The sequence below is a fragment of the Ips typographus genome, linkage group LG1, assembly GCF_016097725.1.
Source record: "Ips typographus isolate SLU linkage group LG1, UJ_Ityp_2.0, whole genome shotgun sequence".
Classification (NCBI taxonomy): domain Eukaryota; kingdom Metazoa; phylum Arthropoda; class Insecta; order Coleoptera; family Curculionidae; genus Ips; species Ips typographus.
In genome coordinates, this window is record NC_138422.1 from 3,598,289 (window position 1) to 3,623,409 (window position 25,121).

At 38.9% G+C, this 25,121-nt stretch overlaps 4 protein-coding genes and 1 non-coding gene across 5 annotated transcripts; 3 read left to right on the forward strand and 2 right to left on the reverse strand.

The window, feature by feature from the left end:
- The first annotated feature begins 10 nt into the window (after window positions 1-10).
- On the forward strand, window positions 11-19,540 carry Dnah3 (dynein heavy chain 3, axonemal). The gene is made up of 49 exons (XM_081972978.1): window positions 11-458; window positions 509-601; window positions 825-1,065; window positions 2,718-2,853; window positions 2,903-3,264; window positions 3,317-3,644; window positions 3,745-3,952; window positions 4,068-4,473; window positions 4,525-4,709; window positions 4,766-5,186; window positions 5,233-5,452; window positions 5,894-6,093; window positions 6,150-6,327; window positions 6,377-6,639; window positions 6,695-6,896; window positions 6,968-7,286; window positions 7,345-7,543; window positions 7,866-8,034; window positions 8,086-8,279; window positions 8,333-8,461; window positions 8,516-8,717; window positions 8,776-9,006; window positions 9,056-9,228; window positions 9,278-9,416; window positions 9,485-9,760; window positions 9,810-10,142; window positions 10,198-10,404; window positions 10,458-10,670; window positions 10,736-10,921; window positions 10,972-11,198; window positions 11,256-11,430; window positions 11,484-11,720; window positions 11,775-12,014; window positions 12,066-12,175; window positions 13,532-14,009; window positions 14,064-14,267; window positions 14,319-14,497; window positions 14,585-14,792; window positions 14,855-15,111; window positions 15,167-15,372; window positions 15,784-16,819; window positions 16,872-17,046; window positions 17,100-17,514; window positions 17,570-17,820; window positions 17,871-18,188; window positions 18,242-18,433; window positions 18,555-18,763; window positions 18,817-19,027; window positions 19,208-19,540. Exons 1-49 carry the CDS (start codon window positions 248-250, stop codon window positions 19,502-19,504), a joined length of 12,249 nt encoding a protein of 4,082 aa, XP_081829104.1. The 5' UTR covers window positions 11-247; the 3' UTR covers window positions 19,505-19,540.
- On the reverse strand, window positions 1,532-2,429 carry LOC145724837 (15-hydroxyprostaglandin dehydrogenase [NAD(+)]-like). The gene has a single exon (XM_081973298.1). The coding sequence runs from the start codon at window positions 2,363-2,365 to the stop codon at window positions 1,538-1,540; it is 828 nt and encodes a 275-aa protein (XP_081829424.1). The 5' UTR covers window positions 2,366-2,429; the 3' UTR covers window positions 1,532-1,537.
- Window positions 19,541-20,023: 483 nt separating the features above from the next.
- LOC145724841 (uncharacterized) lies at window positions 20,024-23,760 on the forward strand. Its single transcript, XM_081973312.1, has 5 exons — window positions 20,024-21,022; window positions 21,084-21,334; window positions 21,986-22,109; window positions 22,560-22,813; window positions 23,512-23,760. Exons 1-5 carry the CDS (start codon window positions 21,002-21,004, stop codon window positions 23,642-23,644), a joined length of 783 nt encoding a protein of 260 aa, XP_081829438.1. The 5' UTR covers window positions 20,024-21,001; the 3' UTR covers window positions 23,645-23,760.
- TRNAP-UGG (transfer RNA proline (anticodon UGG)) lies at window positions 21,853-21,924 on the forward strand. Its single transcript has one exon. It is a non-coding gene; the product is annotated as a tRNA-Pro (tRNA).
- On the reverse strand, window positions 23,748-25,108 carry LOC145724817 (diphthine methyltransferase). The gene is made up of 3 exons (XM_081973265.1): window positions 24,839-25,108; window positions 24,205-24,784; window positions 23,748-24,152 (listed from the first exon to the last, which is right to left on the reverse strand). The coding sequence occupies exons 1-3, from the start codon at window positions 24,987-24,989 to the stop codon at window positions 23,819-23,821; spliced, it is 1,065 nt and encodes a 354-aa protein (XP_081829391.1). The 5' UTR covers window positions 24,990-25,108; the 3' UTR covers window positions 23,748-23,818.
- Between the last annotated feature and the right edge of the window lie 13 nt (window positions 25,109-25,121).

Below are 25,121 nucleotides of genomic sequence, written 5' to 3' on the forward strand. Positions count from 1 at the left end.
CAAACTACGAACAGTGCTCTGATTTAGTTACTGCACATGTGGACTTAAAAGATTACGATTACTTAAAAGTAACTATAATAATCCAGTACGTACTGGTACAAATTTTACTACATCAATAATCCAACCAATACCTAATCGAATTAAACCTGGCAACCCCTCTTATTTATTATGTTTATAAAGTAACCATGGAATCCACACCCCCTAACCTAAACCTTCCGGGAATAAAAACTTACCCAGTCAGTGTCAAATGGATAAACCGATAAACACTAAATATGGACAACGAATTATTCCCAGACAGCCTTGGCTTCCACAAGCCGACGAGGAAATTGCCGGACCGATTGATATCCAGGCGGTTAAAGACAGTGTGGAGTATCCGCCTTTATTTGCCAAAAAGTCATGGACTCGCGGCGTTCCAGAAAAGGACACTCAGATGTACTTCAGGCCTTCAGAAACTATAGGTAGGAGCAAATTTTAATGGGTTTGAAATGCTTAAAGCGCATTTTTGTAGGCTCAGCTTTCAGTCCTCAAGCTCAGAATTTACGAGTTCAGGATCTTCCTACTAAGAAGAGGAAAGTGAGGCCTAGTCCTTTGGGAGCAGATGGTAAGTTCAGTATAGAAAGATGCCTTAAAGATCAAACGATTTAGGTGTGTGAAAAGTTTAAAATTGTTCCCAAACAAGGAACTATAAATTTGAGTATACCGTCATAACATTATTCAAGTTATGTTATTTGCAACTTAGTTGAAAATATTATTATTAAACTTTGTTGAATTACTGGAATCAACATTTTCTGTTTTCAGATTATACATATTTAACTTTGTCGTAGGTAAGTTGCGATATCCGCCCAAAAAGTCCCGGAAAGAGCAAGAGGCAGACGAACGGATACACCAAGAGAAGTTGAGGAAGAAAAAGGACGTTAAAGTCCCGGGGATAATAGATGCGGAATATTTACTGTCCGGTCAATGGCATAGGGACAAGCAGGCCCAGATAGCTAAGAAGGAGAAAGAAAAAGCGATGCGCAAGAAATTGGAATTGCTGAAATGGGAAGGATTTCCAGATGAATCTGGGTATGTTGTTTGTTTTTTTAAACATTGTGTACGACAGAATTGTTGAATAATAGCAGCTTTCAGATTGCTGCTTTTTTGACCAAAGGTATTCCACAAAATAATATGCTATTTCGAATTTAAAACAAGCAAGCATTTATTCACAACTGTCCAATAAAAGCCTAAGAGAATTCTCAGTAAACTATTGAGAATTTAACGAAAAAGAAATATTAAAAATTCTGAGAACATTTTGTAAAGAAACATAATTTACCGTTTCCGTAAATTCTTTGTGGAGAAAATTACCTTGGGCCATCTCTACTTCCGTGTCCAAAAAGAATGAATCTTTTATTCGATCAAGTGATCATCGATCTATCTTTCTTTACATGAAAAGAAGAGTAACATTCACTATAAACTGAATTCAAAAAGTTAATCAGTAAACCTTTAAGTACCATCCTCTGCAACAATATAACAATCAATTTAAGCTCTGAAAGACAATTTAAGAACAATTTTTATTTTGAGGATCCACTTTCATTTCACAAATAGGTGGAATTTCTACTTCAAACGTCACTCCACCACCAATAACCCAAATACTGCCGTTTGCTCCTTCATTAAGCATCGTGTTCAATGTCTCGGCAACAATTTCAACAGATTGACAATGGTTTTTGATTTGGGCAAGCTGATTGACTGCTCGTTTTTCTAGTGTTGGAAAATCTCGTAAAACCGAACGATCAATATCCGAGATTAATGCGGTTAAAGTCACTCCGGGACAAATGGTCATAAAACGGATTCCAGTCAGGTCGGACCAGTATTTAGTTCCCATAGATCTAGTAAAACCGACCACAAAGTGTTTAGTGCCCGCGTATCCTGGGAAAGTCGACCAGGGCTTCAGTCCAGCTACTGATGCTGTGTTCACTATGGTGCCACCTTTAAAATTGTTGTTTTTTCCCATAAACTTGATTCCTAGAAGAGTTCCTCGGACCGTGGCAGCCACGTTGGTGTCAATCATTTTGTCCACAATTCTGTCTTTCATTATCCCAGCATTATTTACTAGCAGATCAAGTTGTTTGTATGTGTCCAAGTGTTCTTTGAACACGTTTTCGAATTGTTCTGGATCCGTAACGTCCGCTTGGACGAATTTAGCGCTGCACTTGCCGTAACAACATTGCATTTCTTTGGCTAACGCTGCACCACTTTCGTCTTTATCCGCGATGGTGCATCCTTTCATACCACCTTTAAACAATCTTCTCACATAAGCTTCTCCGATACCTGCAGCCGCACCCGTTATAATGGCCAGTTTGCCTGATATCACTTCTATTGCTGACATTTTCGCTAAGAATTTTAATTCACACCGCAAATGTCGTTATGGAACTTAACCAAAAACGTAGAAAATATCAATGTCATTATAATATAGGTGTACATTTTACGTAAGTCACTGTTGATTGGTCAAAAAAAGCTGCCTAATGTAAAGACTATACTGACTGTGTGGTTTTTCCAAGAAACACATCTACTTGGCATTTTATAATTTCTAAATAGTCAGTAATTTTCTCCTACCATCTCTTTATACATTGACTAATGCGTTTATTTGTGTGTAAATAAGTATTACATTATTTCGGTTATTTATCGTTACTTATAAAAAAGAAGTAACATAATTTCTTAATTGCTCATGATTATGATAGAAAACTGGCAGCACTACAAGCTATACTACCCAAAGACCCTGATCAGCAAAAAGAATACCTGTACGAGACGATAAAAAAAGACATGGTTCCGATCAATAAAACCGACGTGGAAAGAATCGTTTACTATTTAACCGAGGTGAGTCAAAACTGTTCGTCTATTCTCTGATAAGGGTTATATTCCGTAGGGCATAGACCCTAAAGATATACCACCTTTCAACAAATCCCTATTGGACAAAGCTAAGGAGAAAATCTCAAGCAAACTTAGACAACTCAAGTGCTACACAACTATGGTTGCTTCACATGAATCTGAAGTACTAAAGTGGTATTGTATTTACATGCGGTACAATATGCTCTTCTACGTTTTACACGATCCGGCTGAATGGAAACGTTTACGTTTGGAGAGTTGTCCCAAGTTTTTCCCCGTTCTCGTAATACGCGCACCAGTTACTTGGCACGCGCGGTATGTAATCAGCCAGCAATATATGGAAAGACACTACTTCAAAGGAAATGCCGTAGTGAAACGGATTAGGGAATTGTGGTTTGAAAAGTTTGGAACTAAAAATTAACCACTGTTCTGGAAATAAATTAGAGAATTTTAGGTACAATGGAATGTATATTCTCCCTCTTGAGTCGGTGATTGATTTGGGCAACATAGCTTCTCTAGATCCGGTAGAGTTTGAAAGCAACGTGGAGCAAGCTTGCGAAGCTTCCAAAAATGTTTTGGTGAATCAGTGGTTGCCAGAATGCGCTGATGTATTTCTGGAGCTAAAGCAACATTGGAGGAAGTTGGTCCCCAGGAAGCCAGACCAGTCCTGTGATTTGGTGGAGAAGTTTTTCAGTTGCGTCAATATGCTAATGAGTTTGCAGCTGCGCTCCTTGGTGATGAGGAGTTTGGATCATTTTAAGCAACTGGTGGTGGCATACAAGGTCAGTTTTTACAACTATAAAGAACTTGTGTCAATCTGTGCTTCACCAAATTCCGTGACTATAAATGTCTTAAGCACAAATCAATGTAGTAACATTATAGGAAGGCAATGACTATGGAGAAGAGTATCAGGATTTGGCGCTAACTAATTTGCCAATTTTAACGGTTAAAGTGGTGCCAGTGTTGGCTACCAACCAGCTCAACTTGGAACCCTCCCTAGATAACCTAAAAGATCTGCTAACTCGGTGCATGGGGAAGGTGTTGGACGTCAATAAGAACATCGTCAAAGTGGAAAATATTATGTTTCCTGGTATGCAATTATAATCTGTCATTTATTTTTTGACTTTATTTATAGAGTCAAGTGATATGATGTTTAATTCGTTGTACAAAATCGGTATTTATAAAAAGCCATTATTTTCTTGTAGAACTGCTTAACAAGGAAAGTTATCTTTTCCCTGTTTGTAAAGATGAAGAACCAGTGCAAAAAGTCTTCGAAGAAATCGCGGGAGCTTTCGACGCCAACATGGTGGGCCCCGCAAAGTATCTCGTAATGTACGAGCGGTATTTTTACATATTAAATGGGGAAGCCGAAAGGGAACTGCATGAATTCTTCGGAACCGTTCCTTTTCCTTACTTAAAAGATTTCTCCCGGAAAATTTATAAATACGAGGAAATCAAAAATGAAATTATCGAACTTCGCAGATCAATTCCATTGAATATGATTCTGTTGGATTGTAGCCATTTGAACGAGACTTTGTACAAGATTATTGACGGTTTGAGGACCAAAATTGTAGACTTTTTTATCGACGAGAACCACCAACTAAATAGGAGGTTTGCAGTTGATTAAGTTTGCAAGTTTGTTGTGTGATATTATTATTTTAGTATTTGCGACACTTTTGATGAGATGTCTCAGAAGGTCAGTGGCAGTCCTGAATCTGTAGCTGACCTGGTTGCTTTGCAAAACTACGTGGTTGAATGCCGTGACGTGACTATGTATAATTTAAAAGAACAAATTAGGAAAACTGCAGAAAACGTCAGTTTTCTAATGGAGCATGCCCATCTTACTGGTCGGTTCAAAAAACCATCAGACAGTTATTACTAATACTAAAAGGTTAAATTGCAGCTGAAGATATCAACCTAAACTGTCGAGTATTCCTCTGGCCCAAAGATATGGAATCGGTGATCGAACTGGCTATTCAGAGACTCAACATGAAGAGAGACCAAGCAGAGCAGTCGCTCAAAAATCGCAGGGTGGCGTTTGACGTCAAACTGAAACGGCACGAGAAAATGCTCAACGCGTTTAAGAAGAAAGACCCTCCACTGCTAACCGTAGAAGAAATGGAAGAAAACGTGGAGCAGATCGAAACTATAGTGGCCAGACTGCAAGAAGACAAAACCGAAGCGGAACAAATCAATGAGGAAGAACAACTACTCGACATGGATCCCTCACCCTTCCTAAATCTGGCCAAAATGCTTACTGTTGTAGATCCTTACGATAAATTGTGGCATTCGGTGCTGGAGTTTCACGTTAATTATGAAGCCTGGTAGGTTTCTGTTTTGAATTAAAACAACCAATTAATTGTAAATCAGGTACTACGGGCCCTTTGCCGATCTGGATGCTGATGAAATCACGGAGTATGTGGATAATATGTGGAGGACATTGTATAAGTTGGCAAAAACTTTGAACGATAATCCAGGAGCTAAAAGGATAGCCGAGATGGTTAGGGCTAAAGTAGAGAAGTTCAGGCAGTTTTTGCCTGTATTGCAAACTGTGTGCAATAAAGGACTACAGAAACGTCACTGGGATAAGGTTTGTATTAGTTTCTTCCTTTAAAATAGTTCATATTGCTCATTTACTAAGACATCTATGTGTATCTTCCATATTCCAGTGTTAGTTATGACATTGTGGTAGCGATATAATGTCAAATTGCATCACATATTTAAATTTTCCGCACATTCGACTTAGACCAAAAGCCATCAATGTTAATTTTGCAATGCTTCTGCAGTTTGAAACGTCGTCTTTTGCGCCATTTTAAAATTGAAGCATAATTTGGTACATTAGACCGATATTTGGCAGATATTCTCAACAGAAAGACCATAATTAAACCGTCCAAATAATATGGTGACGAGCATAGCCTTTCAATCAAATGTGTCTCGTTTCTTTGCTAAATGTTTTCCTGGATTTTTCACTAGCATTATGGTTTTTCTGCTCAGCAAAAAAACTAATTTTAAAGACGTATTTCGAATGTAGATCAGCGAAATTATTGGCGCCCCATTGATCATCACGCCAGATTCAACACTGAACGACATGATCGAAGCTGGACTACCCAAATACTCTCAGCAGCTTGAAGAAGTTAGCGCCGCCGCAACTAAAGAGTACACTCTGGAGAAAAACCTGAAGAAGATGAAAGAAGAATGGGTTGAGATTGAATTTGAATGTATCCCTTACAGGTCCTTGAGTTTAAATGTTTGCTATTGTAATGTAACTAACGCTGATTAATGTGCAGAGAGACTGGAGTCTACATTTTATCCGCCGTTGACGACATTCAGGTGATGATGGATGATCACATCCTCAAAGCGCAAACTATGAGAGGCTCGCCCTACGTCAAAGCCTTTGAAGCAGATATGCAGGCTTGGGAAGAGAAGCTTATCGCTATGCAGGATATCCTGGAGCAGTGGCTTAATGTAAGGCTCTAAAATCAACACTTATCACATAAGTTGATGAACAAAATAGTGTCAAGCAACATGGATGTACCTGGAACCAATATTCAGTTCTGAAGACATAATGCGTCAAATGCCTACCGAAGCCAGACACTTTAAGACCGTCGATCGGGTTTGGAGGTCGATTCAGACCAATACACTGAAGGACAAGCATGTTTTGGCCGCCACGGACTATAAGAACATGCTCGCCCTACTGAAGGAAAACAATCGACTACTGGACGAAATACAAAAGGGCTTGAATGATTACCTGGAGAAGAAACGGCTGTTCTTCCCCAGGTCTGCCACTTTAATCCAGTAACTGATATGTACTGTAAATAACTCATCTTTACAGATTCTTCTTTTTGTCTAACGATGAATTACTGGAAATCCTCTCGGAGACTAAGGATCCTCTGAGAGTCCAACCACATCTCAAAAAGTGTTTCGAAGGTATTTACGCTTTGAACTTCACTAAGGATGAAGAGGTGATTGGAATGGTTAGTGCTGAAAAGGAGAAAGTGGCTTTGAGCACTAAAATTGTTCCGGCAGAAGCTAAAGTAAGATTTGATACTGAAGTTTTTACTTTTCTCTTCTCAAAAAGTGTAACTAAAAAAAGTAAACCTTCTAGGGAATGGTAGAAAAATGGTTGATTCAAGTAGAATCAGTGATGATCCAATCTTTAAAAGACATTACTAAGAAGGCAATCGACAACTACCCGGCCGTGGACAGACCCACTTGGATTTTGACCTGGCCTGGACAAATAGTCCAGTGCGTGGACTGTATCGAATGGACTACCGAAGTGACCGGAGCCATATTCAGCGGCAGTCTGGCCGAACAAGAGGAGATTTGCACTGAACAAATCGAATCCAGCGTCAAAATGGTTCAGGGCACCTTAAAACCTAATAATCAAGTCACTGTTGAGGCGCTTATTGTAATTGACGTTCACTGTATATGTGTTTGATTGGGGTTTTGTGGAATTTTTTGGATACGTTGGTCCATTTTTAGGTAGGGACATTGTTACCAAATTGAAGGAGTTAAAGGTTACTTCAGTGGCCGATTTCAACTGGATTTCCCAGCTACGATATTACTGGAGATCGGATGGGGTTAGCGTTTGTATGATTACCACAGAGGTGCAGTACGGTTTTGAATATTTGGGAAATACAGGAAGATTGGTCGCTACTCCTTTGACTGATCGATGCTACAGGTAAATTTATATGCTTGTGAGAATCAGAAAATTCTTTCAGGAAGTTATGTTAAATTTTGACCTCAAATATCTCGGAAACGGGACACTTTTTCTTATAACACTTTTTGGGTCACTGTGTCGCCCTGAGTGTGCGAAATTTACTGATCTATAAATATACAGGGTTTATTTTTAAAATTTAATTTTAAATTCTTGACTATTGGCATTTTAAACGCAGTGACTGCTGTTAAATCAAAATGTTGTAAATAATTCTCTATATTTCTAATTTTTTGGACTCAATAATAATTATATCAGTAATTTCAATTAAACCTATTTTTTTCTTAAGAACCTTAATGGGAGCTTTAAAGCTAAACCTGGGAGGAGCCCCTGAGGGCCCTGCGGGGACCGGTAAAACAGAGACCTGCAAAGATTTGGCCAAAGCTGTGGCCAAAAAGTGTGTAGTGTTCAATTGCTCAGACGGTCTGGATTACAAGGCATTAGGAAAATTTTTCAAGGTTTTTATTTTACTGAATAGACTTAGAGGAGTAGAAAAATATGACTTACAGGGTTTGGCCCAAGCTGGAGCCTGGGCATGTTTCGACGAGTTCAATCGGATCGAATTAGAAGTGTTGTCGGTCGTTGCTCAACAGATTCTTAGCATTCAAATGGCTGTGGCCGCTAAGTTGAGCAAGTTTGTTTTTGAAGGTACTGAAATCACCCTAGATCCGACTTGTACCGTGTTCATTACCATGAATCCTGGGTAATTCAACGGACAATGTGAATAATATTTTGACTAAACTTTTACTGGTGCAGATATGCAGGAAGGCAGGAGCTGCCTGACAATCTGAAGGTATTATTTAGGACAGTGGCAATGATGGTGCCAGATTATGGTATGATAGGAGCCATCTCCTTGTATTCCTACGGGTTTGAGCAGGCCCAAAGGTTGATAGTTTGAAAAAGTCCATTTTTAAATTTACTTAATACTGGATTATTCAGTTTGGCAGAAAAAATCGTGCATACCTACAAATTATGCTCTGAACAACTGTCATCTCAAAATCACTACGATTACGGTATGAGAGCCGTGAAATCTGTACTTCTAGCAGCTGGAGCACTCAGACGCGCCTACCCGAAAACCGAAGAAGGCCAGCTAGTTTTGAGGGCTATTATTGACGTCAATTTGCCAAAATTCCTTGCTCAGGTCACTCATCTCCTCAACATTTTAACAAACCACCTCAAGGAGGGTTTTCTGTCTCTAGGATGTGCCCTTATTTATTGGGATTTACCAAGATCTGTTCCCTCACGTTGAAGTGCCAGCATTCGAACGTTCAGACTTAATTGAATGTCTAATCTTCGATATAAAAAGAAGAAACCTGCAACCAACTCCATGGTTCTTGGAGAAATGCATGCAAATCTATGAAATGATTCTGGTACGTCATGGTTTGATGATTGTGGGCAAACCTATGGGCGGTAAAACGTGTGCTTACCAGGTTAGTCTTACCCGTATTGTGGCAAAAAGTTCCAGATTGTTTTTTACAGTCTTTAGCCGATGGACTAGGACGATTGTCGTGCAAGGAGGACTCCAAACTGATCGAGAACGCGGTAATTTACAGGATTATCAATCCGAAAGCCATTTCAATGGGTCAGTTGTACGGACAATTCGATCCAGCTTCGCACGAATGGTCGGATGGGGTTTTGGCAAATACTTTCAGGTTTTTGCGGTTGTTTGGTTGATTCACAGGTTTAAACGTTGAGTTTCAGGGAGTTTGCTAATAGTGTCACGTTGGACAGGAAGTGGATTTTATTTGATGGACCTGTGGACGCTGTCTGGATTGAAAACATGAATACAGTCCTAGATGACAATAAGAAATTGTGTTTAATGTCCGGTGAGATTATTCAGGTAACCAAAGTGTCTTTGATATTACTCTTTACTATAGTGATTGAATAAGTCAAAAAAACGTTACGCAGATGTCTCCTCAAATGAATTTAATATTCGAACCCGCTGACCTGGAACAAGCATCTCCAGCCACTGTATCCAGATGTGGCATGATCTACATGGAGCCTCATCTTCTGGGCTGGAAACCTTTGATGGACTCTTACGTAGCAACTCTGGAAAAGATCCTACTTCCAGAACAAATCGAAATATTAGTAGAATGCACCGATTGGCTTGTTCCACCTTGTTTGGAATTTATCAACACCAACTGCAAGAAGTTTGTTGAAACATCCGATACTCATTTGTTTTACGTAAGTGGTTATAAGTGTTTGAAAAACTGTAGATAATCTGTTTATGCAGTCTTTCACGAGGCTCTTCAAGTGTTTGCTGGTCGAGGAGAATCAAGTCAGCACGGTTTGGATGCAGTGCGTGTTTTTGTTTTGTATTGCGTGGGGTTTAGGGTCGACGCTTACTCAAGAAGGGAGGAAAATGTTCGATGTCTTCTACCGTAAAATCCTAGAAGGGCAGAATAAAAACTACCCCAAACCAAAGTCGTTCAAATTGTCCAAGAGTCAAATATTTCCCGAGAGAGCGGACATTTTTGATTGGTTGTACGACAAAAGGAACAATGGTACTTGGATTTCTTGGGGGGACACTATTGATAAAGTTCAGCAGATCCCACCAAATGTGAAGGCAAGTGCAGTGTAAACCTGGTCAAATTGTGAGTTTTTTAAAATTTTGTCAACAGCCGAGTCAATTAATCATCCAAACCAACGCATCTTCTTGCCAGCGTTATTTCTTGAAAATGTGTCTCACCAATAGCATTCCCATTCTGTTTGTTGGACCGACCGGAACTGGAAAAACTGCGGTCACTTTGGATCATCTCCTATCCTTACCGAAGGAAAAGTTCCTTCCAAATGTAGTGAATTTCAGTGCTAGAACCACCTCCTCAATGGTATTGATCCACTTAATTACTTACTGACATTTAACTTAAATACATCTAATTAGACTCAGGAAATGGTCATGTCCAAGCTGGACAAGCGGCGTCGAGGTGTTTTCGGACCTTCCATGGGGAAAAAGTGCATTTTGTTTGTAGACGACGTGGGGATGCCCCAAAAGGAAACGTGGGGGGCACAGCCCCCCGTGGAACTATTACGTCAATGGTTGGATCACGGGCATTGGTTTGACAAAGATACGACAATTTTGCAACTCGTAGATGTGGTAAGAAGTTTTATTTCCAGTTTGATTATTAATATTGATGATCATATCACTTTCTTACTACTAAGTTGTTTGTGGGTGCTATGGGAGTACCTGGAGGAGGCCGAAACGAAATAACCGACCGTTTTCTAAGACATATGCAACTGATCGGAATCGACTCGTTCGACGATAACACTCTAAACAAAATCTTTTCCACCATCATAGACTGGCAGTTTAGCAAAGGTTACGTTGAACCAGTGCAACGGATGGCCAAAGTATACCTGTTCCTTTAAAGTTTAGGAGTTATTGTACAGTTTCATATCAGTTTTCAGTTGGGGCTACTAACGAGGTATTCAAAGAAGCCACCTTGAAGTTTTTACCCACCCCTGCCAAATCCCATTACACTTTTTCGTTGCGCGATTTTTCTAGAGTAATCAACGGCCTGTTATCCACGCCACCTGCCAAAATGGACGATCAGAATAAGTTTATAAGACTGTGGATCCACGAGACTTATAGGGTGTTCCATGATAGGTTAATCGATGATGATGACAGGTAATAGATATTAAGACAACGTTTGCCAAAGTCTTCCTAACTCCTGGAAAAAATTAGGGAACTCCTATTTAAAATAGTCGCACAAGCTTGCTATCAGAACTATCGTCAACCAATGGACAAGGTCTGCGAACCTTTAGTACCAGAAGAGGAAAAACTAGGACCGCAACATATTCGGAATCTTTTCTACGGCAGCTACATCGAACCAGACGCTGAACCCAAAATTTACGATGAAGTAATGTGTCTCACTGTTTAGCAAATTTAGCTCTAAATCAAATTTGAACTCAGATCATGAACATGGATTTGCTGATTGAAAAAATGGAGTACTATCTAAGCGAGTACAATATGATCTCCAAGTCTCCCATGAATTTAGTGATGTTCAAATTCGCTATCGAGCACGTTTCCAGAGTATCCAGAGTCTTGAACCAACCTAATGGAAATGTTTTGCTAGTTGGCATTGGTGGATCAGGCCGACATAGTGCGGTGAAACTAGCTAGCGCTATGTCAGAATACAGTGTGTTTGAGGTTTCTTTATATGTTAATTAATATGTATCTCAGGTTTTATCAAGAATTTCGTAGATTGAAATGTCAAGGAACTATGGTGTGCCAGATTGGAGGGATGATCTGAAAAAGTTGTTGCTCAAAGCTGGAATCGAGGGCAAACCTATTGTGTTTCTGTTTGCTGATACTCAAGTAGCTGACGAGACTTTTGTGGAAGATATCAGCACTGTGTTGAATACGGCGGACGTTCCTAATTTGTATGCTCCAGATGAAAAAGCGGATATTTTGGAAAAAATGCAGAATGCTGCGAGAGACGCGGTATGTGAAAGAAATTTCTAAAGTAAAAAATACGAAAATTGGTTGTTACAGGGGCGTAAAATTGATCCAACTCCTTTGGCTTTGTATAACTTTTTTATCGAAAGGGTGAGACAAAATTTACATGTGGCGCTGTGTTTCAGCCCTATAGGAGACGCTTTCAGGTAAGTTGAGGAGAAGTTTGCAACGATGTGGGTATCAGATTAAGTCATTCAATTAACATAATGCTATAAAAAACCTAGATTGTTATATATATATAGGCCGGTTTAGAACGTCTTTCGACGTTGTCCGACACCTAATTTCCAGCCTCTTCGCTCTTCACAATCTTCAGGTGTTAGATTTCTCTCACTCATGCATTTATGCATGGTTTTCTGCCACTCCTGTTTTGGCCTTCCTCGTTTTCTTCTGCCTGTTGGTTGCCAATGAAGTACTCTTTTAGGCCATCGGGTATTTGACATTCTTTCCACGTGTCCGTACCACGTAAGTTGCTTGTTTTCGATATCCTGTGTTATTGCGTCTTCTATTCCCATCCGTTGTTTTATGATGTCGTTTCTTATTCTTTCTCTTCGTGAAATGCGCATCGATCTCCTAAAAAAAAGAAATTCTCCAGGTTTCTGATCCATATAGGAGGGTGCTTTTTACCATTGCCTCATAGATATTAAATTTCCGCTTCTTGGTTATTTCTTGGCTCCATAGGATTCCATTCAGAGCTCCGATTACTTTTTTGGCTTTGACTATTCGCTTTCCGATTTCTTTTACATCTGTTCCTGTGTTGTCGAATGTAATGCCCAGATATTCATATTCCTGACACTGAAGGATTTCTTGGCCATTGTCCAGTTCCAAATTTCCGTCCTGAGTTCCCACACATAGATACTTTGTCTTGGCTATGTTGACTGTTAAGCCCCATTCTCTGTATTCCTCTATTAGCTTTCGCATCATGTACTGCACATCCTCTTTATCATTGGCTACTATGACTTGGTCGTCTGCGAACTGTAGGGTAAACAAGCAACTATCATCAATTTCTATTCCCATTCCCTGGACCTTTCTTTTCCAGTTTTTTAGTGCCATCGCTATGTATATTTTAAAAAGAGTGGGAGAGACACAGCATCCTTGACGCAATCCTTTATTCACCATAAGCTCTTCAGTGACACATTTGCCTACCCTAATTCTTGATTTTGATTCCCTATATAGTTCTTTAAGGGCTGTTACGTAAAACCTGTGGGGATTTGTCAGTTACCTCCATCGGGCGCGTCCCTATTGGAATTAGGGGAAGCTCACTGGGTCTGCAAGCCAGCAGATTCAGAGGGTAGTGGGGAAATAAAATACCCACCGTGAAACAAAAACTGACCTGGTCCTCCAAGTTGGGGGTTAAGGCATTAGACTGGTTCTCTAATACTTGGAAAAACATAAACATACCAAAAAACCTAAACAAACCTAGATTGTTGAACGTTTATTATTGGCTTAGCGTATACACAAAAACTTTAAATAATGGCTGATAAAATAGAATCTTTTTGCACTAGGATTCGTTGTCGCATGTTCCCCTCACTGATCAACTGTTGCACTATCGACTGGTTCCAAAACTGGCCCGATGACGCTCTAGAACGTGTCGCCAACATGTTTCTTTGCAAAACCGATATCGAAACCGAGATGATTGCAAAATGCGTGTCAATCTGCAAAGAATTTCACGTAACAGTCGAAGACGCGGCCCAGCGCTTCTACAGGGAGCAAAGAAGGAAAACCTACGTAACTCCTACATCCTACTTGGAGCTGATTCAAACTTTTATCAGTTTGCACGCGAAAAAAGTGGATCAGATTAAATTGCAGATTAACCGATATTTAACCGGTTTGGACAAGTTAGGTTTTGCTGCCAGTCAAGTTGGTACCATGCAAGAGGAGTTGCACAGCCTACAGCCCAAATTGATTGTGGCATCTGCAAAAACCGAAAAATTGATGATTAAAATCGAACAGGATACCGTTATTGTTGAGAAGCAGAAAGAAGTAAGTGTGAAAAAATCGACTGAATAGAAGAAGCTACTTGTGGTTTACTTATAGGTTGTAGCAGCTGACGAAGCCCTAGCAAATGAAGCAGCTGCAGCTGCTCAGGCAATAAAAGACGATTGTGAATCTGACCTATCCGAAGCAATTCCAGCATTAGAAGCAGCTGTGCAGGCTTTGGATACCCTGAAACCGAGCGACGTCACCTTGGTCAAATCCATGAAAAATCCACCGTCTGGAGTAAAACTTGTTATGGAAGCCGTATGTATCAGCTCAGTCAAAGTTAATATTTCTACAGAAACTGCGTGATAGGTTTGCGTAATGAGGCAAGTTAAGGCTGAAAGGAAACCCGATTCGACCACTGGGAGAATGGTGGAAGATTACTGGGGTCCTTCAACCAAATTGTTAGGTGACATGAAATTTCTGGATCATTTGAAAGCCTACGATAAAGACAACATTCCGGTAGCCGTAATGAAGAAGATCAGGGATAGGTAAGAAATGATGTTTAAAAAGTTTACCCACTTTTCGACAACCAAACCGTTTTGCTACCAATTTTTTATTGAATATTTCTAAATTAGATACATACCAGACAGAGAATTTGATCCAGAACGTATCAAGTCAGTCTCCACAGCCTGTGAGGGATTGTGCAAGTGGGTTAGAGCCATGGAAGTCTACGATAGGGTGATCAAAATTGTAGCTCCTAAGAAAGCTAGATTAGCTGAAGCCGAGGCGGAATTGGCGGCTCAAATGGATACTTTGAACGAGAAAAGAGCGCAACTCCAGGAGGTAACCTCCACTACAATCAAAAGTTTCTATGATAATTTCAAAACCAAAAATTAACCAAAAAGGTTTCGGACAAATTACAAGCCTTGAACGATGAATTTGCCGCCGAGACTAAGAAGAAAAAGGAGCTGGAAGATGACATTTACTTGTGCTCCCAGAAGCTTGATAGGGCCGAGAAACTGATCGAAAGCTTGGGGGGTGAAAAAGCCAGATGGTCTGAAACAGCCCTATCTCTAGGTGATTTACTTGGCAATGTCATTGGGGATGTATTGCTATCTGCAGGGACTATAGCGTATTTAGGTGCCTTTACTGTGGACTACAGGTTAACTTAATGACATCTATGATTCAAAAGCAAAGTTAAGGGAAATCTTGTTTAGAAAAGAATTGATCAAAGGATGGAACGTCTCAACTTTTAAGTCGGGAATACCGTGTTCCGAAAACTTTTCCTTAGTTACCACAATGGGTGAACCTGTAGTGATAAGATCTTGGAACATTGCCGGACTACCTGTAGATAATTACAGTGTGGAAAACGGAATAATTGCCACCACTGCTCGGAGATATCCCTTAATGATTGATCCACAAGGTACACACAGTACAAGGAATTTGATGTAAATTTCCAGTTTACAAGTCAATATTCATGACTTTGATGTCAGTTTACAGTTTTCAAGTCAATTATCAAGATTCAAGCACTCTGAAACTTATAAAAATTAAGAAAATTGGCTTGACTAGCAAAATATCAAGTAATAATAGAGCAGTTTATTTCCAACAGGCCGAGTCCCACTTACTAAAACTGAAAGATATTAAACGCAACTCAAACTAAATTTAAAAAAATAATAATTATCAGTAAATTTTTATGAATTTGATGTAAATTAAAGACACAAGCAGAAAAAAACATATTTCTCAGTTATTGTTAAGTTGTGTCTTCTGAAGTACCAAACGCTTCAATGTACCTGAATAATGTGAGACTGAATCTACTAAATATGTACACTTTTAGGTCAAGCAAACAAATGGGTGAAAAACATGGAAAAAAACAACCGTCTACAAGTAATCAAACTGACAGACGCCAACTATGTGCGAGTACTAGAAAACGCCATCACTTTTGGTACTCCCGTTATCCTTGAGAATATCGGCGAAGACCTGGACGCCGTCCTCGACCCAATCCTGGCCAAGAACATCTTTAAGCAGCAAGGCGTGTGGTACCTCAAATTGGCTGAAAACGTCCTCGAGTACTCATTTGATTTTCGGTTCTTCATTACCACGCGACTGCGCAACCCTCACTATCTTCCGGAAATTGCTGTCAAAGTCAGTCTGCTTAACTTTATGATTACTCCTCAAGGATTGCAAGATCAACTGCTCGGTATCGTGGTGGCGCGAGAACGCCCCGAACTTGAAGAGAAGAAAAATGCTATGATCGTTGAAAGTGCTAATAATAAGAAGATGCTTAAAGAGATTGAAGACAAGATATTGGAGGTGCTGTCCACGTCTGAGGGAAATATCTTGGAGGACGAGACTGCCATTAAGATTTTGTCATCTAGTAAAGTCTTGTCTGCCGACATTGAAGAGAAGCAAAAACAAGCTGCCAAAACCGAGATAGAGATTGACTACGCTAGAAACGAGTACATTCCAGTATCTAAACATTCTTCAGTGTTATTCTTCTGCATTTCTGATTTGGCTAATATTGAGCCCATGTACCAATATTCTTTGGGATGGTTCATTAACTTGTACAATCAGGGTATTACCCACAGTCCCAAATCGAGTGTTTTGGAAGAGCGTTTGGGATATTTGATCAACTTCTTTACCAACAGCATTTATCGAAATGTGTGCAGGTCGTTGTTTGAAAAAGACAAACTGATTTTCTCGTTTGTGTTGACCGTTGGAATTCGGAGAGCTGAAAGCCTGATTGATGAAGACGTTTGGAGTTTTTTGATTACCGGAGGCGTAGCTTTGGACAATCCTTATCCAAATCCAGCACCGGATTGGTTATCTGAGAAAAGCTGGTCAGAAATTGTTCGTGCCAGTGCTCTTAATGGGTTGGTTTAATTATTTTTTTACGTACATTTACTTAGAAGTCAATATACTTAGATTGGCAGGTATGAAGGATTCAGTCAAGAAGGATATTAGAAAGTGGAAGGCGTTCTATGACTGTTCACAGCCTGATTCAACTCCCTGTCCAGCACCTTTCGACTCTTTGAAGGGTCTACAGAGGTTAGTAGCTTTGAGGTGTCTCAGGCCGGACAAAATAGTTCCAGCAGTGCAGGTATTCCACTTTCAGCTCAGTTGATTACATTATTTACTCCATAATGTGCATAGATCTATATTGTGGAGGAAATGGGTCAGGCCTACTTAGAACCTCCCCAATTCAACTTGGAGGAATCCTACAACGACAGCAATTGCTGTTCTCCGTTAGTTTTTATTTTATCCCCCGGGTCGGACCCAATGGCGGGTTTGATTAAGTTTGCGTCAGACATGGGCATTCCCAAAACTAGTCTTATGACAATTTCGCTGGGACAAGGTCAGGGTCCAATCGCCGCAAATATGATCGCTACAGGGTTGCAAACTGGACAGTGGGCGGTGTTGCAAAACTGTCATTTGGCCGCAAGTTGGATGCGCGAACTTGATCGTATTTGTGATGAAGTTATAGTTCCTGATGCGACCAATCCTAGTTTTAGATTGTGGCTGACTAGTTATCCTAGCAATGACTTTCCGGTAGCCATCTTGCAAAATGGTTAGTTACAGATTAGTTTTTGTGAGTGAAGTTAAGACAAGGTTTGATATTTTAGGTGTTAAAATGACTAACGAAGCGCCTAAAGGTTTGAGACAAAACCTGCTGAGATCATACCAATCAGATCCGATTTCTAACGCTGAATTTTACGCGGCCTGTTCCAACTTGAAGCCCTTTCACTGTCTCCTCTTCTCACTTTGTTTTTTCCACGCTCTAGTGCAAGAAAGACGGAAGTTTGGTCCTTTAGGGTGGAACATCCCGTATGAATTCAACGAGTCTGATTTGAGAATCAGTGTTGTGCAGCTACAGGTCTGATTACAATTTTAGTTTTTACTTTGGAGTACACGAAAATGTTTTAGATGTTTTTAAATGATTATGTGGATGTTCCTTACGATGCTTTGACGTACTTAACTGGAGAGTGTAATTATGGTGGTCGTGTTACCGATGATAAGGACCGCAGACTGTTAAACTCTCTACTGTCGACTTTCTACGTTCCTGCAACAGTCAAAACTCCACTCTACTCGTTTTCACCAAGTGGACTATACTACGTCCCTAAGGATACCAGCTACGAAGCTGTAGTTTCTTATATAAAATCTCTTCCAATCACCCCCCAGCCCGAAGTGTTTGGATTACACGAAAACGCCGACATTACCAAAGACAATCAAGAAACTCAAATTGTACGATTAGTTATTCACTTTTGGTTCGTGTCTGACTTTTTGACGTTGTACAGCTTCTTCAAGGAGTATTGTTAACTCAAACTCAACTAACTAGAGGAAGTGGAGGAGAAGAAGGCGAAGATCAAGCAGTCATCGATTTAGCTGAGGATATTTTGAGCAAAGTACCCGATACTTATGATGTCGAGGATGTCAGCAAAAAATACCCGGTTATGTATGACAACTCAATGAATACAGTGCTAAGACAGGTTAGTTATATAATATTGACAATATATAGAAAGTCGTTAAATCGGTTTAAACCATTTACTTCTTAGGTCTTCTTCAAGGATATTACATTTTTATGAAATCAAGCAAATGTACTTTTTTCAGGAGTTAATCCGATTTAACAGACTAATTAGCGTGGTCAAACGAACTTTAAGTGAAATGGTGAAAGCGGTCGCCGGATTAGTAGTAATGTCTTCCGAATTGGAAGAAACTTGCCATTCCTTGATGATTGGCAAAGTACCATCGGCGTGGGCTGGCAAAAGCTACCCTAGCTTGAAACCCTTGGGCTCATACGTAGCCGATTTAATTGCTAGGCAAGTTCTAGTCAAAATTATGGTTGCTTCTTAATTTTGTGAGTTTTAATTAGATTAAAGTTTTTCCAAGACTGGATCGACAAAGGAGTACCTATTGTGTTCTGGCTGTCAGGATTTTATTTCACTCAGTCGTTTTTGACTGGAGTTTTGCAGAATTATTCCAGACAGATGCATTTGCCCATCGATTGGATTCATTTTGAGTTTTACGTCACCAAGTTTGAACAGGAGGCCAGCAGTAATCCTGAAATTGGTGTCTATTGCAAGGTAAGTAGCTTATTTGCTTTTGTGGCTCAACTGGATGGTTGGTAAATTTCAAGCAGCAAATTAAAGAAATTGAGGAATTTAGTGTGTTAATCCAAGTAAGTGATTTGTTATTTGGGCCATATGATTGATACTTTTTATAATGGCACAAATCTCTGTTGAAATAAAACCGTGTTTTGATAGGGATTATTTCTGGAAGGAGCACGTTGGGACCGTAAAAATCAAGTTCTAGCAGAATCCTTCCCGAAAATCCTGTTTGACGTGGTGCCGATCATGTGGTTGAAGCCTGCGGAGAAGAAATTGTACCAGCCGCCGCCCTGTTACAATTGTCCTGTTTATAAAACGAGTGCTAGAAGAGGTATTTTGTCTACCACCGGACATTCTACCAATTTTGTTATGTACACGACCTTTAATAGCAACTTACCCGAAAAACACTGGATCGATCGTGGGGTGGCCTCATTATGCCAATTAGACGATTAACTGTTTTATTTATTATTAATAAATTATTTTTATACAGCGAATTTTTAATGGTTTTGCAGCACTACTTATTCCCAATAAACTCATTTATTTTTGCATGAAACTGTCTTGAAATTGAGATAATTATTGTGAACGTTGTTGGTTACGTTGTAATTATATTAAACAACTTTATACTTTAGCAATTTGGTGGCACTTTTAGCAATATTGGTAGGGTACAGCAACGATGGTTCCATCGTACCAGAAGATTTGCAAAACCTAAGAAAACTATAGAAAGTGGCTCCACTAATAGTTTATTTTTCACACCCAACAACGTTCAAAATAATTGAACAACTTTAAGCTTTTGCAGTTTGATGGTGCTGGTAAAATGTGGCAAAGTGGTTCTATGGTACGAGGGAATTCACCGAACCTACTAGGCCCTAGTATGAGTTAACAAAACTTCATATCCTCGTGAGTAATAATAATATGTACATGCTCGTTAAGTAATATATTATTTTTTCATTCTTGTTACGTAAACATTTGTTCAATTACTATAAATATGACTTTGCAGCCGCAAAACTTTTTAGGTAGGTAATTAATATTATTTAATGGTAAATTAAAGTCTTTCTGCTTCTGTACGCTTGCGAAATTTGCAAAATTCTATTCTCTAACCAAACCGAAAAAACATTACGTTTTGTTCGAATTAAATCAAAAATTAACCCATTTAACGCAGTGTAGTAGTAAAAATGATAAATGCATTTATACTTACAGATTTGTGGTCAGTTAGCTGAAAGAACTTTATTATAATGTTTTCTCTCCAAACTCGGCACAAAACTTTTTTTCTGTAAATGTGGTAATGTTGGTTTTGTAGAAAGCTTTCAATTCTTCAAAAGAAATTGGAGGATATAGAATGGTTTTGCTTGGGAAAAGCAATTAAGTTTTTTTCGCTCAATTTTAATTGTCGTGTAAGCTTTTACGATAAAAAGTATGAAAATTGCGCCAGAAACAACAAAAAGTATTGATTGATTTCATCAAGTCCGGGTATTGCAACGTACACAGGGAATCGAGTTTTTTTCTGTTTCCTTATTATAAATCTAGTAGGTTTAAAAGTAATTTAAAACGCCGCCGTTTCCTTCTAGAATTATCCAACATTAACCAATGCAAGCTTATTGCAACAAAATATGGTTGAAAGAGTTCAAGACCGTGCAAGGTTCAACTTTTTTTATACTGTAAAGAAAAATTTGATGTTTACAATTGCTGATCATGATGATGATAAAGATGTGTTTGGTATTCTGAGGGCTAAGGATTAGACCATATAACAAGGAGACAAATTTACAGGCGTCCATTACCAGCTCATTAATCTCATTTGTGGCCAATGAACTAGATAAATATCACTTTTTGCGGTAATTTTTTGGGCAAAACCGCCGCCGCATTTTCAATTTTTGATTCGAACTATATAAGCAATCTTAATGCACTTATATTCAGTTAGTTCAACACCTAACGGCGTTCAATCTCTGTCTTGGCATGATCAAGATGTGTTTACAGGTATTTAATTACCTATTCACTTTTATTGTTTTTTTTTTAAATAGAGTTGTTTTAAATGTAGTTTGTCTCGTTGGCATTATTGTTATGTCTGAGTGGTTTGGCGGCATACAGAATACCCAGCGACCAGGCGGCAGTAGCTTCAAAAAATCACGGTTTCAGGCGACCGAGTGCCGCCCACCGTCCCGATCAAAGGACGGACGAATCAGTATTTAATTATTTCGGACAACCGGTAGATCAGGCAGCGGTCGGATCGGAACCTCAACAAAATGCCGCCCAGAAGAATCCTGGAGGACCGGGAGGTCAATATTTTCAGTAAGTGATTAAGTTTTTCTAATTAATTCGATTCAGAATGTGATTGGTTCAAAATCTTGTTTGTTTCTGTTCATCCGGTATATTTGATATTTAAGGGCTTTACTTTATAACCGAAGATAAAAATTAAAAAATTGTCATTCAATGATTCAAAATGTTTAGTTAAAAAAAAAACAGTTTGGTGCACCCTGCCACTTTTTGCCTTGTAGCTCTTTAAGGAGACCTTTAAGGGCAAAAACACCTTAATACAATCTTGTAGCGGATGAAGTTTTCTCCAACTTTCATTATCTAAACTTTTTTGTAGCTGCTTAAATAACGGAGCTACGCTCATTCGAAATGGAGGAACCTAACCTATTACGATTCAGTGTTCTTAGACAAAGAAGCATTTTTAACTTCAAAGCTGCATTACATGTAGTCACGTGATTGCTTTAATTAAAACTTGGATTTTGACAGTTGCTCAGGATTTTAACTACTTTCACTTTAGCAGAAACTGATGTACTTTTAACAACAGTAGATATCGCGGCTCAATGGTCTAGGGGTATGATTCTCGCTTTGGGTGCGAGAGGTCCCGGGTTCAAATCCCGGTTGAGCCCAAACTTTTTTTTTCATTTTTCATATTCGAATAAACAATTAATTATTTTACTTTTTATGTAGAGACGTTTACGTAGCACAGAACAATCCAAAAGAGCTGGAATTCGGCCACGTGTTCGAAAATCCCAACGACTGGGAGCAGAGATTCGAGAAATTGAATTTGGAAAACCTGAACCGACAGGGAAAGGTAAATAACATACGAACAAATTGTTTTGTCTTCCCCATTTTTTTGGTTCTGGTTCTAAACAGCGTCACGCCTATTATTCTTTCTATCTATCCATATATCGTTGCTTTCACCACTTGCATTTTCTGTTCTATGAGAAAGATTCAACGTTCATCTTAGTCACAATTTAACCGCTTAAGACACAATTTCTTTACTAACATCCACGTGCCTGCTAAAGACCACCACGAACATGGACACAAAGGAGGCAATTACCACCACTTTATAGAACGCCACGAAAAAGTCCATCCTCACCATAGTGAATTTTTGAATTCACTTGACTTAACTGACTATTTCTAAACTGTATCTTGTTGCTTGTAGACTTATAGAGCACATAGATTGGGTGATGGTTAATAATAAAAAATATACTACTTACTCGCATATACAAGCTGAAATTGATTTTAAAAATTTGGGTAGGTCAGATGGGGAGACAAAAACGGCGGTTATGGAGAGCATTACTGGGACTACAACCACGCAGGAAATGGCGATGACAAAGCGGAAAGCAACAGTGAAGAAGGTCAGACCGGTGAAGCTGCCAAATATCCGGAAGAATCGAAACAAACAGTAGTAAGAACTAAAAGAAACCCAGATGATGATGTGGAGTTTATCAGCGAACAGGCTAAGTCCTCAGTGTTGAACGACAGTACGCCAAAACACGGAGGAAATTACCGGTAAAAAATTGTTTTTTTCTAGTGATATAATCGAATCTACCAAATTTACTCTGTGGTCCTTTATCTGTCTCACCGCAAGGGCAGATGCCCATCAGCGTTACTGAAAAAGTTTTTCATATTCATATTTTTCATTGAGAGAACGGCTGTGCTTTAAGAGATGCCGCACTTTGTCTAAGGGGCGCATATGTACTTTCAACAACTGTTCACAACAGCTCTATTTGACTGCGAAGAATTATTACCGTTGTGCCCATTCTTTGGTTTGGTTAGTGGTTTTCAGTTTGTGCTAGTTTTTCTCCATTCTTCATTTTCAAATAGTGATTTTAGCCCTTTTTAGATTTTAGTTCTTTTTTAATAGTAAATAAATCTAGATTGACTCTTATCTTTGGACTAGGTATCTATTATTTTGAGGATCATCTGGCTTCTCTCTAAAAGCTGGGTAAAAACCTCTCGCCTATTAAGAGATTCTAGCATTTTGCCAAATATTCTTTGGTGTCATAATAAGGGACAATAAGGGACCACAGGGAACTACAGTCGTCTTTCAGTAACTGTTTTTCACAAACGTCAACTGTCTGAATTTTTGAATAGGACAGTATGAGAATTACTTAATACATACTGTACTGTAATATAAAATGAAAAAAAAAACTGTTCCTGTTTCCAATTATCATACATTGAACAACATTGGGTATTTAAACTTGCAGAAGAGCCAAAGAATCCAGACCAAAAAGACATCAACCAAATTACTCAGACTTGTTCTACAATGTAGCTGCAGGAACAATAGTGGATCAAAGCATTGGCATTCACTACCAATTACAGCCTATCTCTAGTTCCTAATTGTTACTAAATGTATAAACCAAAGACTTAAAAAAGATTGCAGAGGTTTTGCAACTTAAAATTGTTATTTAGTTTCTAAGATAGATTTTAACATTAACAAGACTTTTTTTACAATACTTCTGATTTTATTTTTTTTTATTATCACAGATTAAACTTACTACCAAACAAAAACAATTAAAAGTCTAAACCTACAGTTGCAACACATAACAAGTGGTCATAAAAAGAACATGAACCAATTAAAGCATTGCCTTTAGTGGAGCAATTTTGAACTTTTTGTGGTTCCAAAAAACTCCAATCTGCTCCATAAGCAATATTCTTGTGCTCATAGTAACTATCAACAATTTCCATGTTTGAAATTATATGAACCCCACCCAACATACAAGCTGCCAGCAAATATTTTTGACTGAAGGGATCCCATTTTAGTCTCCACAAAGGCCCAGGCATTTTAAGCTCCTCTTTAGGGTTTTTAATATTGCGTACATCCCACAATCGGACCCATTCATCATAACTGTACCAAAAAAGAATATCACATAAATTTTCACCCATATTAAGTAACTAACCTTCCAGAAACTACACTAAACTCAGAACTTTTACTTGAATGAAATGAAGTGACTCCAGCATTATGACTGCGATTTTTAGCCACAGCTTTATTTCCACACCTGCTGTCGAATTTTAGGAAAACACTATCATCACCCCCACTGAAAATTATATTTGGATCCCAATAGTAATAGGCACTAATCCAGGCTTGGAATTCATGGCCATGCCAAGACTTTTCCAAAACTAATTCACTATTATTAAGCTGTAAAATGTGGATATTTCCTTTAGAATCACTGCAAGTTATATTGGGTTCAGAAGAACTAAATTTTCCAGTGGACCAGTCTAGTGACAGAATCAAAGTTTCAGTTTCCTCTTCAGGAAATGAGAATTTGGATAGAATATGCAATTTCTTGTCTTGTAGACTATACACTTCTAAGGTGCGTTGGGCGTTAACCACCCCCAACAAAATTAAGTCATTTACTTTAGTAGGACACCACTTCTGGTCCAAAACTGCTGCACTATCAATAGTTTGCAACAGTTCCAAATTGTGTTCATTAAGTGCAAAAAGCAGTATTCGACCTAGCCTGGTTGTACTCAACTCACCTGAAGATAAACGGTAGCATTTATTTTAAAACATAAAGCCAGTCAAGTACCTACTTTGGTTCTCTGTTAGCTGATAATTGCCGCATACAAAAAGGTTCTGGTGGGGTTCGTGAGGGCACCATTCCACTGAGTCCGCACTGTATACCGTGTCATGTTTATGTAGGGTGACAATGTTTTTTGTTTTAGGTTGGCCATCTTCTTGCATTTCAGTTGAATTTTAAATTTAATATTGATTTGAATATAGAAGAAAACAGTTTTTTTCAAAATTCCTAATTTAAGTTAGGTTAGAATAAGCAATAGTCTGCCCTTATGTTGAATTTGACAGTGACAAATATCA